General features: G+C 40.9%; 1 protein-coding gene across 1 annotated transcript in view; it reads left to right on the top strand.

Moving 5' to 3' along the window:
• The window catches only part of IQCK (IQ motif containing K), a 128,927-nt gene that overhangs the window by 77,310 nt on the left and 33,805 nt on the right, over window positions 1–17,812 (top strand). Inside the window, exon 8 of the mRNA XM_089896084.1 lies at window positions 16,725–16,836. Coding sequence (XP_089752210.1) covers window positions 16,725–16,836 — 112 coding nt within the window. The remainder of the gene's footprint in view (window positions 1–16,724; window positions 16,837–17,812) is intronic.

Raw genomic sequence — 17,812 nt, 5'->3', positions numbered from 1 at the left:
CTTCAGCCTCTTGGCTCCATATCCTAACAGCAATTGTAGGATGCAACTTCAGAGCTGAATTCAGATTATTCTCATTACTTTATTAATTGATTTAAGAAATTGCTAACACATTGAGAGTTTACTTTGTGCCAGACAATATCTCATCTCTTTTTTACACTGACCCAATGAAGGAAATATTTGCATTATCCCTATTTTGCAGATGAGGAAATGGAGGCTCAGAGAGTTTAAGCAACTTGCTCAAGGTTTCTCAGCTTGTAATTTGCAGAGCTAAGATTCAGCTTCAGGCTTTCTGATCCAGAATTGGCTTTCTTCACCAGCATAATACCCTGTACTGGCTTTCATTGGAGTAATATATCATTAGGAGAATTTGACTGGTTCATGGGCATTGGGGGGGGGTATTATATTTCTGTTTCTTTTCTTTTCTTTCTTCCAGTTTTATTGAGATATCATTGACATACAGCATTGAATAAGTTTAAGGTGTACAGTATAATGATTTGACTTGCGTACGTTGTGAAATAATTACCACAATAAGTTTAGTGAACATCCATCATCTCATATAGATAAAAAATTAAAGAAATAGAAAAAACATTTTTTTCCATGTGATGAGAACTCTTAAGGTTTGCTCTCTTAATGGGCATTTTAAAAAATTCACATCCACATAATGGTGTCTTCTTCCTGGTCTTACCCCAAAGTCAAGTACGCAATAACGTGTAAAACTCAGTGTGCCTCTCCTGGAAGAGCAGAAGGACTACAAGTGGTAATTTAAAGAAGTAAAAGTAGAAAGCCACTCAAAAGGGAGCTTTTGTTTTGCAAAGAAATTGTTTATGTGTTAAACCTCACGCTGCACTCTGCGGTATTTGCTGATGGACACAACCGCTGCTATTTAACTTGATTCCCTAATCATAAAAATAATGACCGGGATTAGCCCAGTTCAATGGGGACATGCTTTCCCCAGGGCTCACAAAAGCCTTCTCTAGGGTTCCAGGCTTTCCTGGTAATGAGACGTTAACTAACAGGGTTGCTATATTTCGCATTGGTAAACAGCAGTCCTCGATTTGAAATGAAAGAAATCAAGGAAAAGAGGAAGGGTCTCTGGCCAAATGGAGGAAAGTCACCCTAACTTGATGAGCAGAACCCTGAGAACAACGGCAGGCCTCCAGAATGATGGGGAAACAGGTGTCTCTGTTTGTTGAATACTTAGGTAATGGGATTCAAGGGATTGTAGCAAAAATCCATCATTTTTAAGTAAAAGAACTCTTGTTTGCCTCTCAGCAGCCTGTTACTTAAAATTTAAACACTGGTATTCCTGAAACAATATATGCTCATTGTAAACATCCCAAACAATTCAATCCAGAAAAATATGTAGTAAAAAGTGAAAGCCCCCCTCCCGACCAATTTCACTTCCTCCCTAGAGGAACCCACACTCCTTGTGTATCCTTCCAAACTTTAAGAATAAACCAATGGTAAAGAAAGAATTTGACAATAATAAAACATAGTCAACTTGCTGATTATAATTAGTGCTAGCCTTTCTTTAGTGATTCAGAAGATCCTTCGAGTTTATTCTCATTAAGGGTATCAGCTGTCACAGTACAGAAATGTGGGGATTTCTGTGTGCTTATATCCCAATAAACAGAAGCTTGTGGGAAAGTTGTGGACAAAACCCCCTTTTGGCCTCCCAGGAGGATTTGGGCTTGCTCAGACCACAGCTGATAACCTTCCTACCCATAACAGAAATGTTGAAGGTAACTAACCCTATGAACATGAGACTTTAGGAAACATTATAAAAACATTGGTTTGTAATTTAAATGATTTGGGGGATTACCTTATGTTCTATGACATAAATATAGGGTCATTTTTATTCTCTGAAGTTTGCATAACTTTATAATTTATAGGTAGGTACATATACAGTACTTTATATGTGTATATAATTTTTTAAATTATACATTTATAGACAAATTTTATTTTTTTAAGCAAGAGTAGCTTTCATTTATAATTTCAGCTGGAAACAGTCAAGTCTTCTTTACTTTGGAAAAAGAAAATCACTTGAGTAGTTTTCTTAAAACAAGGAAGACACCCCATACCCCATGCACTGGAAGAAGAAGCTATCAGAAGAACTTTATTTTTCTTGAGTGTGATAAGGCCAGTTCTCCAAATTCCTCTTGGTGAGTAGAGCTCTTGGGTGCATTGGATCAATCTGCATAAAGAAACTAGGAACTTTCTGGACGGAAAGGGATTGAGTCATCCCAATCCCAAAATTTCTCAAGATGCCTAGTTATAAAAACCCATGGGAGAACCCTTCTGGAAGAAACAGGACTCTTGGGAAACTAATCCAGGAAAGTAAAAGGTTAAAGGATGTTGATGATTGCAAGTTTGTCATGACTGGGCTCCCTATCACTTTTAAGTGGTCGTTCTTGCTTTGAAACTGAAAAAAAAATAGTCATCCCTCAGTATCTACGGGGAATTGGTTCCAGGACCTGTGCGGATACCAAAATGGGAGGAAGCTCAAGTCCCACAGTTGGTCCTTGGTATCTGAAGTTCCACATCCATGGATTCAACCCACCATGGATTGTGTAGTACTGAACCATACAAGGGGACACACACAATTGAAACCCATGTTACTCATGGGTCAACTATATTTCCATATTTTAGTGATGGATCTGGATCTGAAGACATTTTGCTGCTTGTTCTTTTGTTTCAACTTCCTCAAAGGCAAATCCCTTTGGATTTCCAGTAGACTTATAATGTGGTATACTCATCTAAACCACATTGCCACATTTAAAAAATACTTTTTCAATCCAGATGAACATTTTGGGAAGTAATTCCTATGCTAAATTGGAAGCAGTATTAAATATGTTAGGATTTAATAAGTATATACTAAGCTTTAATCACAATCCCTATACCTTATTTAGAAGGTCAATAAATTTTAACTTAAAAAAAAACACAACATTGTGGGAATGGAATTGAGAGTTCAGAAATGAACCCATACAGCTGTGGTCAATTGATTTCTGACAAGGGTACCATGACTATTCAATGGGGGAAATAATTGTCTCTTTAACAAATGGTGCTGGGAAGACTGCAGTCTACATGCGGAAGAAATAAGTTGGACGCTAACCTTATACCGTGTAAAATATTAGCTCAAAATGGATCAGAGAGCTAAATATAAGAGCTAAAACTATACAACTCGTGTAAGAAAACATAGAATTAAATCTTTATGACCTTGAATTCAGCAATGGTTTCTTAGATATGACACCCAAAGCACAAGCAACAAAGAAAAAATAGATAAATTGGACTTCATCAAAATTAAAAACTTTGTGCATCAAAGGACACAATGAAAAGACAGTTTACAGAATGGGAGAAAAGTTTTGCAAGTTGTATATCTGATAAGGGTCTAGTACCCAGAATATATATTGAATTCTTACAATTCGACAATAAAAAGACAAACAACTCAATTTTATCAAGAGCAAAGGACTTCAATAGACATTTCTCCAAAGAAGATATACCAATGGCCAACAAGCAAATGAAAAGATGCTCGATGTCGTTAGGGAAATGCAAATCAAAACCACAATGAGATACCATTTTATACCCACTAGGATGGCTATGAGAATAATAATTTTAAAAATGGAAAATATGTGTTGGTCAGGATGTGAAGAACCCTCATACATTGCTGGTGAGAATATAAAATGATGCAGCTACTGTGAAAAACAATTAGTGGTTTCTCAATAAATTAATCATAAAATTACCACATGACCTAGCAATTCCACTCCTAGGTATATACTCAAAAAAAAAAAATTGAAAATATGTGCTCAAACAAAAACTCACACACAAATGTTCATAGCAGCTCTAATAAGTATAGCCAAGGGGCTTCCCCGGTGGTGCAGTGGTTGAGAGTCCGCCTGCCGATGCAGGGGACGCGGGTTCGTGCCCTGGCCCGGGAGGATCCCACATGCCGCGGAGCGGCTGCGCCCGTGAGCCATGGCCGCTGAGCCTGCGCATCCGGAGCCTGTGCTCCGCAACGGGAGAGGCCACAACAGTGAGAGGCCCACGTACCGCAAAAAAAACCAAACAAAACAAACAACAAAAAAAGTATAGCCAAAAAGTAGAAACAACGCCAATGTTCGTCAGCTGATGAATAGATAAACAAAATGTGGCATGACTGTGCCGTGGAATATCATTCAGGAAGTACTGAAACATGCTACAACGTAGATAAACCTCCAAAATATTAAATGGTAAGTGAAAGACTCCAGACACAAAAGGCTACATATTATATGAGTTAATTTACATGAAATATCCAAAATAGGCAAATCCATAGAGACAGGGGATCTACACACTAAGAAGACACCATGGAGACTAAAGCAGGTAGTGGATGCCAGAGGCTGGGGAGAGAGGAGAATGGCAGGTGACTGCTTAATGCATATGCGATTCCTTCTCGGGTGATGAAAATCTTCTGGAACTAGATAGTGGTGGTGGTTGCACAACATCGTAAATATACTGATGCCACTGAATTGTACACTTTAAATTGGTTAAAATGACAGATTTTATGTTATGTGCATTTTACCATAATTTTTTAAAAATTGGGGTTACTTGTGACTCTATTGAAAATCCAGTGGGAGGGAAGAGAAACAGGCTCCCCAAAGTCAAATTACTATGAGAGAAGGAAGAGGTAGACTCTATTGACGGGGGGAGAACCAAAATGGAATAGCAGTGGTTCTGGTGCTGTGAGGCGGTGGATGTTGAAACCCAATTCAGTCTAGCTCTTTCAGGGACTGTGTTTGTGTCCTGGGGAGGTGGATGTGTGGGTGACTCTAAAAAGTTGAAATCAAAGAACTGCACCGATCACAGTAGGAAGCCTGGGTCCCAATGATCAGAGTAGGAAGTCACAAAACCCAACGGTGTCCCAGAAAATCAGGAGGTTGGTCCATGGCTTGGAGGCATCACTTGGATCAGCAGAGCTGGGGGCAGTTGGCCCCTTTAGACAAGCCTGTGCTCTCCTACTTGCCCTCTCCCCAGGCTCCCTTTACTCATTTTCCTTAAATGCTAAATCCTGCAGGTATGCAAGAGTTCCATTTCTGCTGCAGTTTGTCCTGCATCTCTCCCCAGCACCAGAGATGCCAGATCCTGACTGTCAGCCCAGCCCGTCTGAGTTGTGGCCTCAAGAAGAGAGAGGCAAGCAGGTCACCATTTTAGGCACCTAGGATAGACAGTGAGGGCCACTGCCTAGAAACGGGTACACTGATCTGGGCATGCAATGGGTGACCCCCTCCCCTGCCCCAGTGCCATGTACTAATTCCTGTATAGGTAACTCTTCCCCCAGAATATAAACCTGCTACCTCATTTTTTTTGTTTTGTTTTTAAAATTATTTATTTATTTATCTGGCTGCGTCAGGTCTTAGTTGTGGTGCGCAGGATCTTTTTTGTGGCATGTGGGATCTTTTTAGCTGCAGCATATGGAATCTTTAGTTGCGGCATGCATGTGGGACCTACTTCCCTGACCAGGGATCGAACCCGGGACCCCTGCATTGGGAGCACAGAGTCATAGCCACTGGACCAGCAGGGAAGTCCCCGCTACTACCTCATTTTAAACCAATAGAGCCCATTAAACAAGGAAACCATTTTCATGAGGACATGCTTCTCATAACGTCTTGTTACCCAATGCACAGACCCAAACAAACTGAAATGTCGTAGTTTGGAGCAGAGAAAGGTTTATTGCAGGGCCATGCGAGGAGACGGGTGGCTTGTGCCCTCCAAACCCCGAATTCCTCAAAGGGTGTCAGCAAAGCACTTTTAAAGGCAAGGTGAGGGAGGGCTGTGGTTAGTTGTTGCAAACTTCTTGGTGTAGAAATCCTTTGTTCTTACATACGTCCATGTAGGTCAGGTCACAATGTTCCTGTAAACCTCCAATAAGACAAATGTTATTCTCTGTTCTCCCACTTTTTATCTCTATATATGATTGGACTCTTAAAGGGCAAAGCCTTGAGAATGAGTTATCCTGTATATTTCAGCCTATAGGCAACATCGTTTTTTTAAAATTTCTTTATTTTATTTATTTTATGTTTGGCTGTGTTGGGTCTTTGTTGCTGCGCGTGGGCTTTCTCTAGTTGCGGTGAGTGGGGGCTTCTCTTGTTGTGGATCACGGGCTCTAGGCGCGCGGGCTTCAGTAGCTGTGCCACGTGGGCTCAGTAGTTGTGGCGCACGGCATGTGGGATCTCCCCAGACCAGGGCTCAAACCTGTGTCCCCTGCATTGGCAAGTGGATTCTTAACCACTGCACCACCAGGGGATTCTGATAGGCAACATCCTTTTACAAAAGATGCAGAACCAGCACAACTAAGCACAGGAAACAGAGCACAAAGATTAAAGTAAAAGGAACAGATCTAATATGGAGTCAGATTTGTTCTTCCCTATTACAGCATTCTCACAGCATTCTTTGGGACTTTAACATATCTTTCAAAATACATATATCAATAAAATATATAAAGTCACTCAGTTCCAGTCTTGGAATCCATGCTGTGAGGAGTGCCTCCGCCAGCATGTGGGGAGTAGTAAGATGAAGTGGGAAGGGGAGAGTGGGAGCAGCTGTGAGCCTTCTGTGCCTCCTCTGCTTTCTCACCCCTCTGCACCTTTCTGCAGGCTGGTGTCTCTCCCCAGGACACCATGACACTCCATTCACCTCCTCTCCACGGCCAACTCCACTTCATCCTTCCACACTCAGCCCAGAGGCCATCTCCTCCGTGAAGGCTTTCCTGACCTCTCCAGGCTGAGTCCGCTGCCCCCTCTGTGTTCTCTTGTACTCGCCGATATCCTTACTCTTATCACACCTTGTTGATCTTGCTCCTGTGTCTCCCACTAGACTTTTATAAATTTTATTTTATTAAAAAAAATTTTTTTAACATCTTTATTGGAGTATAATTCCTTTACAATGGTGTGTTGGTCTCTGCTTTATAACAAAGTGAATCACCTATACATATACATATATCCCCATATCTCCTCCCTATTGCGTCTCCCTCCCACCCTCCCTATCCCACCCCTCTAGGTGGTCACAAAGCACCGTGCTGATCTCCCTGTGCTATGCGGCTGCTTCCCACTAGCTATCTATTTTACATTTGGTAGTGTATTTTTATCCATGCCACTCTCTAACTTCATCCCAGCTTACCCTTCCCCCTCCCTGTGTCCTCAAGTCCATTCTCTACATCTGTGTCTTTATTCCTGTCCTGCCTCTAGGTTCATCAGAACCTTTATTTTTTCTTTTTTCAGATTCCATATATATGTGTTAGCATACGGTATTTGTTTTTCTCTTTCTGACTTACTTCACTCTGTATGACAGACTCTATGTCCATCCACCTCACTACAAATAACTCAGTTTCGTTTCTTTTTATGGCTGAGTAATATTCCATTGTATATATGTGCCACATCTTCTTTATCCATTCATCTGTCACGGGACACTTAGGTTGCTTCCATGTCCTGGCTATTGTAAATAGTGATGCAATGAACATTGTGGTACATGACTCTTTTAAAATTATGGTTTTCTCAGGGTATATAAGAAATCTCTCAGTAGTGAGATTCCTGGGTCATGTGGTAGTTCTATTTTTAGTTTTTTAAGGAACGTCCATACTGTTCTCCACAGTGGCTGTATCAATTTACATTCCCACCAACAGTGCAAGAGAGTTCCCTTTTCTCCACACCCTCTCCAGCATTTATTGTTTGTACTTTTTTTTTTTTTTTTTTTTTTTTTTGCGGTACGCAGGCCTCTCACTGTCGTGGCCTCTCCCGTTGCGGAGCACAGGCTCTGGACGTGCAGGCTCAGCGGCCATGGCTCACGGGCCCAGCCGCTCTGCGGCACGTGAGATCTTCCCGGACCGGGGCACAAACCCATGTCCCTTGCATCGGCAGGTGGACTCTCAACCACTGCGCCACCAGGGAAGCCCTGTAGATTTTTTTGATGATGGCCATTCTGACTGGTGTGAGGTGATATCTCACTGTAGTTTTGATTTGCATTTCTCTAATGATTAGTGATGTTGAGCATCCTTTCATGTGTTTGTTAGCAATCTGTATAACTTCTTTGGAGAAATGTTTATTTAGGTCTACTGCCCTTTTTTTTTTTTTTATGGTACGCAGGCCTCTCACTGTTGCAGCCTCTCCCGTTGCGGAGCACAGGCTCCGGACGCGCAGGCTCAGCGGCCATGGCTCACGGGCCCAGCCGCTCTGCGGCATGTGGGATCTTCCCGGACCAGGGCACGAACCCGTGTCCCCTGCATCGGCAGGTGGACTCTCAACCACTGCACCACCAGGGAAGCCCTACTGCCCATTTTTGGATTGGGTTGTTTGTTGTTTTGATATTGAGATGCATGAGCTGCTTGTATATTTTGGAGATTAATCCTTTGTTAGTTGCTTCGTTTGCAAATATTTTCTCCCATTCTGAGGGTTGTCTTTTCGTTTTGTTTATGGTTTCCTTTGCTGTGCAAAAGCTTTTAGGTTTCATTAGGTCCCATTTGTTTATTTTTGTTTTTATTTCCATTTCTCTAGGAGGTGGATCAAAAGGATCTTGCTGTGATTTATGTCATAGAGTGTTCTGCCTATATTTTCCCCTAAGAGTTTTACAGTGTCTGGCCTTACATTTAGGTCTTTAATCCGTTTTGAGTTTACTTTCATGTGTGGTGTTAGGAAGTGTTCTAATTTCATTCTTTTACATGAGCTGTCCTTTTTTCCCAGCACCACTTATTGAAGAGGCTGTCTTTTCCCCATTGTATATTCTTGCCTCCTTTATCAAAGATAAGGTGACCATATGTGCGTGGGTTTATCACCGGGCTTCTATACTGTTCCATTCATCTATATTTCTGTTTTTGTGCCAGTACCATACTGTCTTGATTACTGTAGCTTTGTAGTATAGTCTGAAGTCAGGGAGCCTGATTCCTCCACCTCCGTTTTTCTTTCTCAAGATTGCTTTGGCTATTCGGGGTCTTTTGTGTTTCCATACAAATTGTGAAATTTTTTGTTCTAGTTCTGTGAAAAATGCCAGTGGTAGTTTGATAGGGATTGCATTGAATCTGTAGATTGCTTTGGGTAGTATAGTCATTTCACAATGTTGATTCTTCCAATCATGCTATATCTCTCCATCTGTTTGTATCATCTTTAATTTCTTTCATCACTGTCTTACAGTTTTCTGCATATGGGTCTTTTGTCTCCTTAGGTAGGTTTATTCCTAGGTATTTTATTCTTTTTGTTGCAGTGGTAAATGGGAGTGTTTCCTTAATTTCTCTTTCAGATTTTTCGTCATTAGTGTATAGGAATGCAAGAGATTTCTGTGCATTGATTTTGTATCCTGCTACTTTACCACATTCATTGATTAGCTCTAGTAGTTTTCTGGTAGCATCTTTAGGATTCTCTATGTATAGTGTCATGTCATCTGCAAACAGTGACAGTTTTACTTCTTCTTTTCTGATTTGGATTCCTTTTATTTTTTTTTCTTCTCTGATCACCATAGCTAAAACTTCCAAAACTATGTTGAATAATAATGGTGAGAGTGGGCAACCTTGTCTTGCTCCTGATCTTAGTGGAAATGGTTTCAGTTTTTCACCATTGTGAATGATGTTGGCTGTGGGTTTGTCATATGTGGGCTTTATTATGTTGAGGTAAATTCCCTCTATGCCTACTTTCTGGAGAGTTTTTATTATAAACAGGTGTTGAATTTTGTCAGAAGTTTTTTCTGCATCTATTGAGATTATCATATGGTTTTTATCCTTCATTTTGTTAATATGGTGTATCACATTGATTGATTTGTGTATATTGGAGAATCCTTGCATTCCTGGGATAAACCCCACTTGATCATGGTGTATGATCCTTTTAATGTGCTATTGGATTCTGTTTGCTAGTATTTTGTTGAGCATTTTTGCATTTAAGTTCATCAGTGATATTGGCCTGTAGTTTTCTTTTTTTGTGACATCTTTGTCTGGTTTGGGTATCAGCGTGGTGGTGGCCTCATAGAATGAGTTTGGGAGTGTTCCTCCCTCTGCTATATTTTGGAAGAGTTTGAGAAGGATGGGTGTTAGCTGTTCTCTATATCTTTGATAGAATTCGCCTGTGAAGCCATCTGGTCCTGGGCTTTTGTTTGTTGGGAGAGTTTTAATCACAGTTTCAATTTCAGTGCTTGTGATTGGTCTGTTTATATTTTGTATTTCCTCCTGGTTCAGTTTTGGAAGGTTGTGCTTTTCTAAGAATTTGTCCATTTCTTCCAGGTTGTCCATTTTATTGGCATATATTTGCTTGTAGTAATCTCTCATGATCCTTTGTATTTCTGCAGTGTCAGTTGTTACTTCTCCTTTTACATTTCTAATTCTGTTGATTTGAGTCTTCTCCCTTTTTTTCTTGATGAGTATGGCTAGTGGTTTATCAACTTTGTTTATCTTGTCAAAGAACCAGCTTTTAGTTTTACTGATCTTTGCTATTCTTTCCTTCATTTCTTTTTCATTTGTTTCTGATCTGATCTTTATGATTTCTTTCCTTCTGCTAACTTTGGGGTTTTTTTGTTCTTCTTTCTCTAATTGCTTTAAGTGTAAGGTTAAGTTGTTTACTTGAGATTTTTCTTGTTTCTTGAGGTAGGATTGTATTGCTATAAGCTTCCCTCTTAGAACTGCTTTTGCTGAATCCCATAGGTTTTGGGTCATCGTGTTTTCATTGTCATTTGTTTCTAGGTATGTTTTGATTTCCTCTTTGAATTCTTCAGTGATCTCTTAGTTATTTAGTAGTGTACTGTTTAGCTTCCATGTGTTTGTATTTTTTACAGTTTTTTTTCCTGTAATTGATATCTAGTCTTATAGTATTGTGGTTGGAAAAGTTACTTGATATGATTTCAATTTTCTTAATTTTACCAAGGCTTGATTTGTGACCCAAGATATGATCTATCCTGGAGAATGTTCCATGAGCACTCGAGAAGAAAGTGTATTGTGTTGTTTTTGGATGGAATGTCCTATAAATATCAATTAAGTTCATCTGGCTTACTGTGTCATTTAAAGCTTGTGTTTTCTTATTTATTTTCATTTTGGATGGTCTGTCCATTGGTGAAAGTGAGGTGTTAAAGTCCCCTACTATTATTGTGTTACTGTCGATTTCCCCTTTTATGGCTGTTAGCATTTGCCTTATGTATTGAGGTGCTCCTATGTTGGGTGCATATATATTTATAATTGTTATATCTTCTTCTTGGATTGATCCCTTGATCGTTATGTAGTGTGCTTCCTTGTCTCTTGTAACATTCTTTAAAGTCTATTTTATCTGATATGAGTATTGCTACTCCAGCTTTCTTTTGATTTCCATTTGCATGGAATATCTTTTTCCATCCCCTCATTTTCAGTCTGTATGTGTCCCTAGGTCTGAAGTGGGTCTCTTGTAGGCAGCATATATACGGGTCTTGTTTTTGTATCCATTCAGCCAGTCTGTGTGTTTTGGTTGGAGCATTTAATCCATTTACATTTAAGGTAATTATCGATATGTATGTTCCTGTTACCATTTTCTTAATTGTTTTGGGTTTGTTTTTGTAGGTCTTTTTCTTCTCTTGTTTCCTGCCTAGAGACATTCCTTTAGTATTTGTTGTAAAGCTGGTTTGGTGGTGCTGAATTCTCTTAACTTTTGCTTGTCTGTAAAGGTTCTAATTTCTCCATTGAATCTGAATGAAATCCTCGTTGGGTAGAGCAATCTTGGTTGTAGGTTTTTCCCAATCTTGGTTGTAGGTTTTTCCCTTTCATCACTTTAAATATGCCTGCCACTCCCTTCTGGCTCGCAGAGTTTCTGCTGAAAGATCAGCTGTTAACCTTATGGGTTATTTATGGGTATGTTATTTGTTACTTTTGCCTTGCAGCTTTTAATATGTTTTCTTTGTATTTAATTTTTGATAGTTTGATTAATATGTGTCTTGGTGTGTTTCTCCTTGGAGTTATCCTGTATGGGACTTTCTGTGCTTCCTGGACTTGATTGACTATTTCCTTTTCCATATTAGGGAAGTTTTCAACTATAATCCCTTCAAATATTTTCTCAGTCCCTTTCTTTTTCTCTTCTTCTTCTGGGACCCCTATAATTCAAATGTTGGTGCGTTTAATGTTGTCCCAGAGGTCTCTGAGACTGTCCTCAATTCTTTTCATTCTTTTCTCTTTATTCTACTGTGTGGCAGTTATTTCCACTATTTTGTCTTCCAGGTCACTTATCCGTTCTTCTGCCTCAGTTATTCTGCTATTGATTCCTTCTAGAGAATTTTTAATTTCATTTATTGTGTTTTTCAGCATTGTTTGTTTGCTCTTTAGTTCTTCTAGGTCCTTGTTAAACCTTTCTTGTATTTGTCCATTCTATTTCCAAGATTTTGGGTCACCTTTACTATCATTACTCTGAATTCTTTTTCAGGTAGACTGTCTATTTCCTCTTCATTTGTTTGGTCTGGTGGGTTTTTACCTTGCTCCTTCATCTGCTGTGTGTGTCTCTGTTTTCTCATTTTGTTTAACTTACTGTGTTTGGGGTCTCTTTTTCACAGGCTGCAGGTTCGTAGTTCCCATTGTTTTTGGTGTCTGCCCTCAGTGGGTAAGGTTGGTTCAGTGGCTTGTGTAGGCTTCCTTGTGGAGGGGACTGGTGCCTGTGTTCTGGTGGATGAGGCTGGATCTTGTCTTTCTGGTGGGCAGGACCGCATCTGGTAGTGTGTTTTGGGGTGTCTGTGAACTTAGTATGATTTTAGGCAGCCTCTCTGCTAATGGGTGGTGGTGTGTTTCTGTCTTGCTCGTTGTTTGGGCATCCAGCACTGGAGCTTGCTGGCCGTTGGGTGGAGCTGGGTCTTAGCATTGAGATAGAGATCTTTGGGAAGCTCTTGCCGATTGATATTACATGGGGCCAGGAGGTCTCTGGTGGTCCAATGTCCTGAATTCAGCTCTCCCACCTTAGAGGCTCAGGCCTGACACCAGGCTGGAGCACCAAGACCCTGTCGTCCACAGAGCTCAGAAGAAAAGGGAGAAAAAAAAAGAAAGAAAAAAAAAAAGATAAATAAATTAAAAGAAATTATTAAAATACAAAAATAATTTTAAAAAAGAGGAGAGCAACCAAACCAATAAACTAATCCACCAGTGATAACAAGTGCTAAAAACTAAACTAAGATAAACATAAAAATCAGAAACAAATCAGTCGCAGACAGCAAACCCAAGTCTACAGTTTCTCCCAAAGTCCACCGCCTCAATTTTGGGACGATTCGTCGTCTATTCAGGTATTCCATAGATGCAGGATACGTCAAGTTGATTGTTGGGATTTAATCTGCTCCTGAGGCTGCATGGAGAGATTTCCCTTTCTCGTCTTTGTTTGCACAGCTCCTGGGGTTCAGCTTTGGTTTTGGCCCCGCGTCTGTGTGTAGGTCGCCCTCAGGCATCTGTTCCCTGCCCGGGCAAGACGGGGTTAAAGCATCAGCCGATTAGGGCACTCTTGCTCTCTCAGGCCAGGGGGAGGGAGGGGTAGGGTAGTAATAATTGGAATGCGGGTTGAGCCTGTGGTGGCAGAGGCTAGCATTACGTTGCAACAGCCTGAGGCACGCCGTGTGTTCTCCCAGGGAAGTTGTCCCTGGATCACGGGACCCTGGCAGTGGCGGGCTGCACAGGCTCCCACGTGGTGGCGGGGGGGGGGGAGGTGTGGATAGTGACCTGTGCTTGCACACGGGCTTCTTGGTGGCAGCAGCAGCAGCGTTAGCATTTCATGCCCATCTCTGGGGTCTGAGCTGATCAGCAGCAGCGTTAGCATTTCATGCCCATCTATGGGGTCTGAGCTGATAGACGCGGCTTGCGCCTGTCTCTGGAGCTCGCTTAGGCAGTGCTCTGCCTTTTGTGGGCACATGGGGAAGGAATCCCCTCTCATCACGCACCCTGAAACAATGGTCTCTTGCCTCTTAGGCAGGTCCAGACTTTTTCCTGGACTCCCTCCCAGCTAGCTGTGGTGCACTAGCCCCCTTCAGGCTGTGTTCACCAACCCCAGTCCTCTCCCTGGGATCCGACTGAAGCCCGAGCCTCAGCTCTCAGCCCCCGCCCATCCCATCCGGGGAGCAGGCAAGCCTCTCAGGCTGGTGAGTGCCGGTCGGCACCGATCCTGTCTGTGCGGGAATCTCTCTGCTTTGCCCTCTGCACGCCTGTTGCTGCGCTCTCCTCCGTGGCTCCGATGCTTTCCCCCAACCCCCTGTCTCCACCAGTGAAGGGGCTTCCTAGTGTGTGGAAACTTTTCCTCCTTCACAGCTCCCTCCCAGAGGTGCAGGTCCCGTCTCTATTCTTTTGTCTCTGTTTTTTCTTTTTTCTTTTGCCCTACCCAGGTATGTGGGGATTTTCTTGCCTTTTGGGAAGTCTGAGGTCTTCTGCCAGCGTTCAGTTGGTGTTCTGTAGGAGTTGTTCCACATGTAGATGTATTTTTGATGTATTTTTGGGGAGGAAGGTGATCTCCACGTCTTACTCCTCCGCCATCTTGAAGGTCCCTTCATACCAGACTCTTAAGTCCCTCAAGGGAAGTTGGAACAGTCTGCCTACATTTGAATCCACCATTTCCTAGCTCCAAGACTCGGCAAGCCACTTAAACTCGGTTTCCTTATCTGTAAAATGGAGATAATCATTTCTGCCTGGTTTTGATAGTTAAAATTTGTAAAACATTTAAACAATGCCTGGGACATAAGTGTTCAATAAATATGTTATATTAGTAATTTAAAAATAATAACAATAATCATTATTACAATTACCATTAATTATCTCTTTATTCTCAATGTCTAGCACGAAGTGCAGTATACAGTAGGCACTCAGTCAATCAAATGGAACTGTGGTTAATGCATTACCTGTGATTAATCCAGAACTCTGCTGTCCTGTACAATAGCCACCAGCTCTGTGTGGCTTCTGAGCACTTAAAATGTGTCTAGTCCAGATTAAGATGCTCTGTAAGTATAAAATACATACCAGAGGTTGAAGCCTTGGTATAGAAAACAGAAAGTAAAATATCTCATAAATTATATTTTATACTGATTACATGTTGAAATTATATTATTTTGTATCTTTTAGGTTAAGTAAGATATACTCTTAAAAATAATCCTGCCACTTTATTTTCACTTTTTAAAACAAGATTGCAATAGAACTACCATATAATCCAACAATTCCACTTCTGGGTATTTACCCTAAGAAAACAAAAACATTAATTCAGAAAGATATGGGAGGGACTTCCCTGGTGGTAGAGTGGTTAAGAATCCACCTTCCAATGCAGGGGATGCGGTTTCGCTCCCTGGTCGGGAAGCTAAGAACCCACGTGCTGTAGTGCAACTAAGCCCGCACACCACAACTACAGAGCCCATGCGCCCTGGAGCCTGCGCACCACAGTTAGAGAGCCCGCGCACCGCAATGAAAGATCCCGCGGGCCGCAACTAAGCCCTGACACAGCCAATAATAAAATAAATAAATATTTTTTAAAAAAAGATATGGGAATTCCCTGGCAGTCCAGTGGTTAGGGCTCCACGCTTTCACTGCCGAGGGCTGGGGGTTCCATCCCTGGTTGGGGAACTGTGTTCACTGCAGCATTATTTACAATGGCCAAGATATGGAAGCAGCTGAAGTGTCCATTAATAGATTAATGAATAAAGATGTGGAATATATATCTCTTCTGTCTCTGTGTCACATTTTGGTAATTCTTGCAATATTTCAAACTTTTTCATTATTATTTGTTATGGTGATCTGTGATCAGTGATCTTTTGACATTATTATTGTAATTGTTTTTTTGTTTTGTATTTTTTAATTAAGGGATGTACATTGGTATTTTTAGACATAATGTTGCACACTTAATAGACTACAATATAGTGTAAACATAGCTTTTATATGCACTGGGGAACCAAAAAATTTGTGCCACTCGCTTTATTTCAATATTTCCTTTATTGCAGTGGTTTAGAACTGAACCTGAAATATCTCCAAGGTATGCCAATATTACTCAGCCATAAAAAAAGAATGAAATCTTGCCATTTGTGACAACATGGAAGGATCTAGAGGGTATTAGGCTAAGTGAAATAAGTCAGACAAAAAAGACAAATACGGTATGATTTCACTTATATGTGGAATCTAAAAAAACAAATGAACAAACAAAACAGAAACAGACTCACAGATACAGAGAACAAACTGGCATTTGCAGAGGGGAGGTGAGGGGGGGGATGGGCAAAATATGTGATGGGGATTAAGAAGTACAAACTTCCGGTTATAAAATAAATTAGTCACGGGGATGTACTATACAGCATAAAGAGTATAGTCAGTAATACTGTAATAATTTTGTATGGCGACAGATGGTTTCTAGGCGTATTATGGTGATCATTTCATAATGTATTTAAATGTCAAATCACTATGTTGTACACCTGAAACTAACATAATATTGCATGTCAATTATACTTCAATAAATGAATATTTAAAAAAATAATAAGATGAGACTGCAAGGAAATTTAAAATTTCACATGTGATTTCATTATGTTTCTATTGGACAGCACAGATCTAGAAAGCTCTCAGCCTACCATTAGTGTAGCAAACCTTCATCCAACCTCATTTACTTTCAAATATTATATAAGCTTTAGGAGTATAGATAATTCGTTTAGAACAATGATTCATTTAGAATCAAAAGTACATCCAGGTGGTTTGTAAAGGATTTTCCTTGCAGGGTTACAAGCTAACGTGTAAAAGTATGTAGAAAGAGAATTAAAGCTTTGGGGGAATTTTCCAGGTTCGCTGTGATCCTGAGATTCAAGAATTGCGTCAGTGGCAGAAGAAACTGCGTGAGGACAAGCACATCCGCCAGCGAGTCAAAATTTTCTGGGCCAAGCAAGAGCAGAAAGGTGAGTTGTTTGATTCACAGCCCTTGGTTTATTCAGGAAAAGCCTGAGTCTTACCCCAGGCTCAAGAAGGAAGCCCTCTGAGGTTTTATAAGGTCCCTATATCTGCACGGGACTCCATTGGGGGTAGGGGAGGTGGCAGCATGTTAAGATTCAGCTTTGGAATGACAGTATAATTGACATGGCATTCCCCTCACTCAGGGACACATTCAGTGTCATCCCACGTCTGCAGGTCTCTTTTTTTAGCTGCAAGACAACAAGAATAACTCATCATTTTGGAGTCACAGTGCCCATCAATGTGATGGGTAGTTTTTCTTCTAAGCTGTTGATTGTGTGTCTGAACTCAAGCGGTGTTTTATGCCATCCGCTCCCCTTTTCTGAAAAATTAAAAACATACACACATTGAAGTATTAAGAATAAGAGAACAAGCACCCATCACCTGTCATGTGCAAGTGTCACAATTTTGTCCTATTTGCTTCCCTTCTTTATTTTTAAACTTTAAGTTACTACATATTTGTGGTAGGAAAATTAGACAAACAAAAAATAAAAGGGGGGTGAAAATCAGAAATCTCACCACTGTTAAAATTTTGGTGCACATCCTGCTATACTTTTTCAGTACAAAAAGATGCAAAAAAAATATATTCATATATTATTAAAAATGGGTTTTTACATTCTGTTACAAGTACCTCTGTATATTCTGTTATATCATCTACCCTGTCACTAAACATACTCAGAACGTCATTCGGTCAGCACTAGAGAGTGGCATCATGACTTTTTTTTTTTTGCTGCCTTGGGTCTTCGTTGCTGTGCGCGGGCTTTCTCTGATTGTGGCGAGTGGGGGCTGCTCTTCATTGCGGTGCATGGGCTCTAGACGCGCGGGCTTCGGTAATTGTGGCACATGGGCGTAGTAGTTGTGGCTTGCAGGCTCTAGAGCACAGGCTCAGTAGTTGTGGCGCATGGGCTTAGTTGCTCTGCGGCA

Source organism: Delphinapterus leucas, chromosome 15, assembly GCF_059928025.1.
Source record: "Delphinapterus leucas isolate spDelLeu-1000000601 "Yukka" chromosome 15, BTC_Dleu_Yukka2, whole genome shotgun sequence".
Classification (NCBI taxonomy): Eukaryota; Metazoa; Chordata; class Mammalia; order Artiodactyla; family Monodontidae; genus Delphinapterus; species Delphinapterus leucas.
This window is presented reverse-complemented; position numbering and strand designations above follow the sequence as displayed.